We start from the raw sequence: 9,386 nt of genomic DNA on the forward strand, positions 1-9,386 counted from the left end.
ATTAAACACTCAGAAAAAGAAAATAATTTGGTAAAGGAAAGAAGGCTCTCACTCGCCTCACCAAATCTGGCAACAGATCCACACAGTGCCATGCGGAGAGGTTACGATTTCCTAGTTACTTTATTTCCCAACTACACGAAGTCATTTCAAGAATAAGTTTTAACTCTCATTTCTCATAGTCTGCAACTTCCTACACACATTCTGTCAGATATTAGACAAACTATGTTAGGCCTAGTACTATGCAGGATTTTATTACACTAAGCAGGCATGAAAGTTGAGAGCCTAGCATAGTAAATATTAATCACAGACTAATGAACAGTGGGAGACTTCAGAATATCAATCTGTACTGGGGGAAATTTTGAATTAGAGACACCACTTCCTACCAATAAATCAGTAGTGAAAAATTGAAGGCTTTCTCAATGCATCTGTTTACGTAGCTAGATCTCTAGTCCTAAAGGAGCATACAGTATGGATGCCAAAGGGATGTAATTTTATTGCCCCACATGGGGCTTTTGCATTTTTAACGGAACCATTTTTTAAAATTTATTTACCTCCAAAAGAGGCTGGACTGTATCACAGGAAAGTTGAGTGCATTCTTCAGTATCGGAGTTAAACTAGTTCATGAGTGGTTAGAGCTTGTCTCCTTCTTCCTCTTTAGCGTTCAAACACCATTGTCTAAAGGGAGCAGAAGACCCCAGGTTAAGAGGAGAATTGAAATGCCAAGACTTGACTGGTTTATGGCTTTTATTAAATGTGCAAATTACTGCTTTTGCCTCTGAGCACTTATACCATATATAACAAAAAAAAAAAGACAGTATCTTCCATCATAATTAACAATTCCATTAATGACATCAGACACAATGATACATCTCCACACTTACATGTCCTTAATGACTGTCAATGAATGGAAGTACGTCCCTTTCCAATAGCCCAAGTTCATTATTTATTAAGACAAGTATGAGAGTGGGTAGTGATAATTAGGATTTTATGATATTTTTGATGCCGATAATACAAAAGTAATGAGACTCAGTTTTCAGTTTGAGGGCTTTTGTTTGTTTGCTTATTCTTTAACATTCAGGTAGTATTTAAAACTTGCACTAGGTATTCATATTTTAATGGGAGCATTTAAAAGTGATTGTTAACAATATAAAGGTCTCTTCATACCATTGTAATCAGGACTGAAATTGTATCCTGAATAGGTATAGTATGAGCTTTGTTTACTGAAAGGACACAAGCACAGTTATTAGGGACACAATAAAAAATAAAGATCCCGTAAGTCAACCAGAAATGGTGCATGTCATTTTGAAATACAATAGAAATATTACTTTCAAAATGATTACTTTATTCCATTTCAAATATATATATATATATATATATATATAAAGTAATAGGTACTAAGTAATAGTATTACAGAATACTATAATTAAGCATTAATCACTAACAGTTTTTCAATTCACTCAAAATTTCTAGACTCATTGCAAGCAGGGCAAGTTATGTTCACCTCCAATATATTCCCAGTTCTTTGGGTTTAGTGGTTGTTCAGTAAATATTTAAGATATCTTTTTAAAGGAGTAGATATACATGGTAGCTTTTCTTTTTTTTTTTTTTTTTTTGGGATTCCAGCTTTTTTATTTTTCCCCCTTTACACAAAACAAAGTAGAAGAAATAATACAGGATTAAAACTGCAAAAGTAGTTAATTGGTAGAACACACATACACACAAAAATCTAGGAAGACAAGCTTATTTACAGTGAGGAAACACATGTAAATTACGGTAGTTTGTATACGAAACATTAAAAAAAGAGAAGTCAAACATATGCTACATGGGTGCCACTGTTTACAGCAATATTGAAGGAGAGAAAACAACACTTACTTAGGAACAGATACACCACAAGGTCCAGGTTTTACAGCATCAGTGCAATAAATTCCCAAAACTATATTACAGCTAGTTAATCAGTTTAAGAATTGTTCCCAAATATGTCACATTTCCAGCCCTCAGAGGTTCATTCCTACAGATTTCAACTACTCCATCTATGGGGACCAAAAGCAGCCAGTGATACCATAAAATGAGAATCTTGAGGCTTACCTTTAAAGGCTTATTCTGGTCTTGAAAAACTAGTAGGATTTTCTACTGAAATGAATCTTGACTAAACACAGGATGAGTTTTGTTCTTTATCGGCTGGTCTTGGAGTGAAGGTCATAGACATGACTCTTAACCTATTATGTACTTTAGTTTCATTTAGCTGAAAATCTGAAATCAAAAGTATGCTAAAAATCCTAAATACCATCTTGCGTAAGCCTGCTACTAAAAAGCACTTAAGGATGTACTAACTTCAAGTTTAAGTGCACGGGAACAAGAGTTCTAAGCCTGTCAGATTACCCATTTGGGAGGGAGGATCAATGCTTCCAACAAATTGCTAAATTCTGCACAAGGGAGAAGCCAACACACACTAGGCCATGGAATTACTTTCATTTTATTCCATGAGGATTCTTCTCCCACAGTGTCGAAACAGAATGAGGAATGAATCTTAACTGGTCTCTTCATCAGAAGTGGTAAACTTGGTTTCTATATTCACGAAGCCAGACAGTTGTTTAAGCAGACTGTGGAAGTAGACAGTAGAACCAGCTTCCTGTAGTCACAGACCACTATCTTGTATCCAGCTACAGCAAAGATCAACTTGAACAGTTATCCCAGGCCACTATTAACTGTACTAAAGGAGGAAGTTCACCACTATATTATTTTAAAAGTAAGAGTTCAATTAACCCTGGGTGAGAAAAACCAAGACGAGTGGTAATGATGAATGAGTTGTCCATATAAGGCCAGCGGATGACAACACACCCATGAAGACACTGGGCATAAAGCCTTACTTGGCAAGTCAGAATTTCTACTAACTAAGGGCAGAATGAGGGACAGCAAAGAGCTACATCTGTAACATTTTAGTATCCAGACAGCATAAAAGACACTGTCCCCAAGGACAATGTATACACCATTAATCACACTGCATAAAGCAGATGTATTATTCATTTTTCTTTTCTTTTTGTTTGAGAAGCTTGTTTATCTCTCTTTTGGCCATTCCAATGTACTTCGAAATGATTCCATGTTGGTTTAGTCCAGGAAGCAAGAGTAAGAAAGTCACTATCAGGTAGGTGAGAAGGAGGTTGTGGACTTGCTGTCCCACCCAAGCAACCGCAGCAAGAGAAATGATCATGGTCATGAAGTACATTTTAGGCTTTTCTTCCTTTAGCGTAAAGAGGCGTTTCCACCAGCCCACAGCTCTGCGTCGAGTTTTTACGAGATTGCTGCAAATTTCATGGAATCTCTGCTGTTGCTCATGGTCCATTTATTGGAGCCAAAAATTCTAGGCGCTAGAATGGGAACAAGGTAGTCTGCCAAGCACAAAAACATAACAAAACAGGAAACACCCGACAGAACGGATGGATCTAGATAGTAGATAGTCAGAAACACCAAAGAAACCACACCCATGATGGCAGGTGGAAACCAGGCTCTTTCCCATCGGAGGACTTTATCTGCCATCAGCATCACTTCTCCCCATCCTTGCAGCTGCTCTTCCAGATTTGCAGTCTCTGCAGCCAGCAGGTTGGTGCTGCGATTATCTCCTTCCGCCATTGTTCCCGAGGTGCCCCCTCAGCGAGCGCAAAACTCCCCCAAAAGCCAGCCTTCCTCAGAGGCACTCACGACAACCCTCGGTAGCTTTTCTTTTGTGTAGAAGAATTTGTACTCTCTCCAGTGACAGCAGTCTCTTCACAAATGTTCAAATATATCTAAAGTTATGATATAGTTTCCTAAGTCTATGTAATGCAATAACATAGAAGCAGTTACAGTCTTATGTCTATTTTAGTAAAATATTTGTGCTTATGTACTTCATGCCTTACATAATACAAGACTGATTCTTTGAAAACATTCACCTTATTTTGTCTAGGATATTAAAGGTCTGTGTTTATTTATATTTTGAGCTTTCCATGTGATTATATTTAAAATTTTAAGGATTATTACACTGAATGCACCATATTTCTGTATTCTGTGTGGAAATGGTAACTTTGTTTACAAAAATTAAACTTTAAGAATTAGTATACTGAAAATGAATTGTACAGGTGACAATAATAAAAATGGCTGTCTTTATAGAGTTTGTTTTGTTTTGCTTTGTTTTAATACTCACAGTAAAGTCATCTTAATTTTTTTCATTTAGGAGTACAGTCAATGTAACATAACAATACTTTTCTGATCTTTATTTTTAAGGAATTTCTGGAAATATTAGGAGGTGTTTTAATCAATATTATTAACAAAAACAAAATAAAAGTCCTTTACAATTCTGTTGTCCAATATGCATTTTGGATATAATTGTGTATCGTAGTTTCTATCTCATTTTATCTTATTTAACCTACTTATTTTTGCTAGGAAGCCACTGATGTTATAGGTCAGTGTTTCAAAATGTATTTATACCCTGCAAACAAACAAAAAAACCCACAAGATATATTTACCCTTGTCACAGGGACTTTTGATAATTTACGGCTAGCATTCAGGACCAAAAGCACTGAAGTAATCAAAGAGGTCACCAAAACATATTTTAAAATATATTTATTTTTTTGATTGAATTTAATAGAAAAATGCCATAAATCTCCAAAGTTCATCATCGTTCAATATAAAATAACCGATACAATGCAGGTATGTCATTAAAAATTATAATAGTATTTGCTTGGCAAGGATGAAAATTTTAACTTGTATTTGAAATTTATAGTAAAATAAATGTTAAAAGCGTAAAGGTAGTTAATCAAGATGATCCTAAAATGGAATAAATAGAAGGGTAATAGTTTTATACCCCTCCCAAAAAAAATCTCCATCTATTAGGATAGAGAGGCAGCTTAAAATGAGAAAAATAGGGATAATTATCTAAATAGTGATTGTCAGATTTATTTGAAGGTCATAAACAATATAAGAAGTAAATGAAGTGAGTGAAAGCGATATATATTCAAGGCTTTTATTCTTGCTGGCTTTCTAGCAGTTAACAAAGTTGATTCAATATCAGTAGGTTTAGAGACGTGCAAAATAATGTTTACTTTTTGACCCTCTAGAGTAAAAATAAAATGTGTTGTTCCAATTAACTAGATATATCACTTTTAATTATTTTGCTTTCTACAGCATGCGCTATAACTGTTTGGCTCTAATGAAAGGATGACCTAGAGGAAAGAGGAGGACAGCAAGATTGAAAGTTAATTCTAACACGATTGGGCCACCGGTTGCTGCATGGCCTGACAATTAATGCCTGGGCTGTGATGGCCCTTTCCACCTGCCCACAGTGCATTTTCTTCTGGTAACCACCCCGGAGCTTCCTGTCTAACTTTGGTTTTCATCTTTGCAGGTTTGGATTTATTCTTCATAAAGATGAAGCTGTACTACAAAAAATTGATCTTGAAACCATGTCATACGTCAAGACCATTAACTTGAAGGACTATAAGTGTGTCCCTCAGTCGCTGGCGTATACACACTTGGGAGGATATTATTTTATTGGCTGTAAACCCAACAGCACTGGGGCGGTTCCCCCACAGCTCTTGGTGGACAGTGTAACTGACTCGGTCATTGGGTTCAACAGTGATGTGACAGGCACTCCGTATGTCTCTCCGGACGGACACTATCTTGTCAGCATCAGTGACGTGAAAGGTCTTGTGAGGGTCCAGTACATCACCATCAGAGGAGAAATACAAGAGGCTTTTGATATTCACACAAACCTGCACATATCTGACCTGGCCTTTCAGCCGTCCTTTACGGAAGCCCATCAGTACAACATCTACGGTAGTTCAAGCACACAGACTGATGTGCTCTTTGTGGAGCTCGCCTCTGGGAAGGTTAAGATGATAAAGAGTCTTAAGGAACCACTCAAGGCAGAGGAATGGCCTTGGAACCGGAAGAACAGGCAAATCCAGGACAGTGGCTTGTTTGGTCAATATCTGATGACGCCTTCCAAGGACTCTCTCTTTATACTAGATGGACGACTCAATAAGTTAAACTGTGAGATCACTGAAGTTAAGCAAGGAAATACAGTCGTCTGGGTTGGAGATGCCTAGGAGCCTATTAAACCATTATTAAGTGAAGAGCTTTCCAGTACACTGCACTTAATCCATGGTTTCAATTTACAACTTACATTGCTTAACTTTTCAAGTTTGTATCCTAGGCAAACATAAGTTACTTGGGTGGCCCAAATAAAATAGATTTTTTTTTTTGGCAGAGAAATACACAATTAGTAATATTGGTTGATTAGAAATATTTAACACGATATTTAATGAGAAGCTATTATACATCAATTGCAAGAATCAGATCTATAGTTATGTTTTAAGCTAATAAAATAGGAATTTAAATACTTACAAATAACTGCAGGGAATTTGAAATGATTTTAAGCATCATTTCATTTTGAGGGTGATTTATCTATTTTTTTCTCTGTCCTTTTGGTATGCTTACACCAGAAATAAAAGGTGTTATGGAACCTTAAAATTCTTAATTCAAAATATTCTGTCCCATCCACTGTTTATAATCTTTTGTGCCTTGAAGGGAATGTCACAAGAAGAAAAGGAAGGCTAAAAGCTGCATACTGACCGCCTACATCACTGTAAATTTCTTGTCATTAAAAGAGAAAAGTTGAATTATCTCTTGCAACAAACCCAGTCTTCAGTCATTTGTCTAACCCTCAATGAAATGTCGTTTGAAGGCATAAGTTGGCCTAAGGTTGTACACAGGTGACAAACTCTGACACTCACTGTATAATCTGCAGCATGCTATGGAAAATGGGGAGGAAAAGAGGAAAATAATTATGGTGAAATGTTTGCAATGTATTCTCAACTCCTTTTGGTTTCAATCGCTAGAGTGTATTATATTTTTAATGCAAGTTTGTCTGGGATGTCAACTGCTTACAAATGTCTATTATTAGTGGAATAGATATTTTCTTTTCATGTAGTCCAGTGTTGCATCAGCAGGAACTTCCATTTCTAAAACAGAAGCATTATTTGTGTCTGCTTAGAGTAAACCACATATCGGGAAATTAATAACAGGAAGAAAAAAACTGGCTAGAGAACTGATGAGTATTAGTGGTTTAGGAGAATTAGTAACAGAAATTGGGAATTAGGGGATAGCACCACAGTGGTGAGGAAAGATGTACTTCTCCATTGCCTTTGCTATTTAAATATAACCCATCACAGGACTTCTTTCCTTTATAACTTCCTAAATGACTATTGTTTAACTCCTACATAATCCTTAAACAACTCTCTCACTATGTCCCGTAGTTTGAAACCTGACTAATCCTCTTATTTGCGACACTGCATAGAAGTAAAAATTATTGCTTTTCTTTTTCAAGGCAAAGAAAAGGCTGGTAGAAGTGGATTAAAACTAGTGAGTTGGTTTATTAAAATAAGCGGATAATTATCCAGGCTTAAAAAAGTAATAGCTTACATGTTTGGAGAACCTTTTTACTTATTTTTGTTTTATTGTTGCTAAAAATGCTAATGAGCTGTTGAAATGACCTCCATTTCCTGAAGGTAATCCAGTAAGGTCTTTTTTAAATACAAATTTTACTCGTTTAAATTGTGTAAAACTGCTTAGAAACCTGACATTTTATAGTGTGTAATATCTTATGTGTATATAGCATCCTGAACTGTGTGACACAGTAGATTACTTCTTAGCTTAAGGAAGCATTATGGGAGGTAGATTTAATAAACAACAGAAATCAGCTTATGTTTCTACTTATCTGTTTTCCTTTCTAGCAATTTTCTCCTTTGGGATCATGAACCACATAAAGTGTCTGTGACCTAATGATTTAATGTTAAGTCTGTCTCATATATCCTTCTTTGGTAGCTTACACCATGTGGGTGCTCTGTCTGTAGACATTGCTTGATAAAAGGAGAATAAACTTCTTACATTTTAACTCTTGAGAGTTCAGTCAGTGTTTTAATGTAAATGCCCATGTTTTGTTTTGTTTTCCTCCCTGTACTTCAAACATAGTCTGCTGTTCTGCATTATTTTTAAAGTGATGGGGTGGGGTAGAGGGCAGGTAAAGTGAGACCAATCAAGGAATGACCATTTAGCTTTATTATATCAATTCTAAGTTGCTCTATGCCTTCATATTCATGTGTAAAGCAAGATATTTATCCTTTTAAGGTGTCTATGTCTTTAGAATCCCTTCTTATATATTAAAGAAATGAGTATCAGAATGGAACATAAAAGTAGACTCAAATCCTTTCCTTTCAACATCCTTACACTTCCAACCACACAAATACTGAGCCCTCTTTTTTAACAATGAAATATTCAAAATATTGACATTTGTGATTCTTTTAAAAAAGAAGGAAATGCAATAATATAATATTTTCTTAAGTAGATAATTATTTCTTCAACAGAATAAGAGCTGGCCGACAGGGCATCAGCATTACTCTATACGCGTCTTGATAAAAGTGTGTTGAAAATAATGATCTCATCAATAATGTGGGCATGTGTAAAAACTGAACGTTAAGAAAAGCCAAGATAAAAATGATAAGGTCATCACTCTAAAAAGAAGCCATAACATCAAAGAGTAGATTTTTAATAGGCAAGAGAAAATAGTGAAGTGATAGCAAAAAAAATAATAATATGATTTTGTTGCAAATTATCTGGTGATAATTTTGTGATATCAGTGAAGGGCATGAAGTAAGAAAAGGTGTGAAATCAAGAACAGAAATAGGACGTGGAGAGGTCCTTGAGCACAACTGACTAGAAAAAGTAAATATTTATGTAAAGAAGGTGATATCCATAACTCAAGAAAAAGGGGTTATGATCAGATTTTGGAGGGAGGGAAGTGAAGAATGGAGCGAATTTAAAGAGTTTAGGCTTAATCCAGACAGTAGGAACTCAGCAATAATTTTTAAAAAGAGAAATAACAGTGAAAACAACACTTTCAACATTCATTATTTTCTAATGAAATGAAGATTTGACAAGGGAAATTAGAGAAAGAGGTATCATTTGGGAGGCTACTGCAAAAAAATGTAAGTTTGTGATCTTTAATATATGACAATTAAATTGAAAGTATATATTACAAGACAGGGCATGTTAAGGAACCAGACTTGAGATGGCAACTGAATAAGTGTGTATGATAAAAAGAAACAAATCAACAGGTCTCAAATAGGACATCAGTGGTAAAAATAAAGTCATGAAAGAGAAGCAGATTTGGGTGTAAGAAGGAGGATTTAGATAAAAGACAAATAATACTGGACATGGGATATATTTCCAGAGTAGTGTCATCATGTTCATGTAGCAAACCAATACAATTTTCAGGCATTATTCCACCTCCTGTTTAATGATATAAAAGTAAAGTAGAAGCACTTTTTAAAAAGTGCAATTTTAGAACCTTACCA

At 35.4% G+C, this 9,386-nt stretch overlaps 1 protein-coding gene and 1 pseudogene across 4 annotated transcripts in view; one reads left to right on the plus strand and one right to left on the minus strand.

Annotated features, from left to right (window-relative positions):
- The window catches only part of FSTL5 (follistatin like 5), a 670,505-nt gene extending 662,578 nt beyond the window's left edge, over positions 1 to 7,927 (plus strand). For all 4 annotated transcript variants that reach the window (XM_030865721.3, XM_060299861.2, XM_030865720.3 and 1 more), the window contains one exon: positions 5,378 to 7,927. In XM_030865721.3, coding sequence (XP_030721581.1) covers positions 5,378 to 6,080 — 703 coding nt within the window. In that variant the 3' untranslated portion in view covers positions 6,081 to 7,927. The remainder of the gene's footprint in view (positions 1 to 5,377) is intronic.
- On the minus strand, positions 1,610 to 3,700 carry LOC115858125 (ADP-ribosylation factor-like protein 6-interacting protein 1 pseudogene; annotated as a pseudogene).
- Positions 7,928 to 9,386: the final 1,459 nt, after the last annotated feature.

The sequence above is a fragment of the Globicephala melas genome, chromosome 5, assembly GCF_963455315.2.
Source record: "Globicephala melas chromosome 5, mGloMel1.2, whole genome shotgun sequence".
In the NCBI taxonomy this organism is placed as follows: Eukaryota; Metazoa; Chordata; class Mammalia; order Artiodactyla; family Delphinidae; genus Globicephala; species Globicephala melas.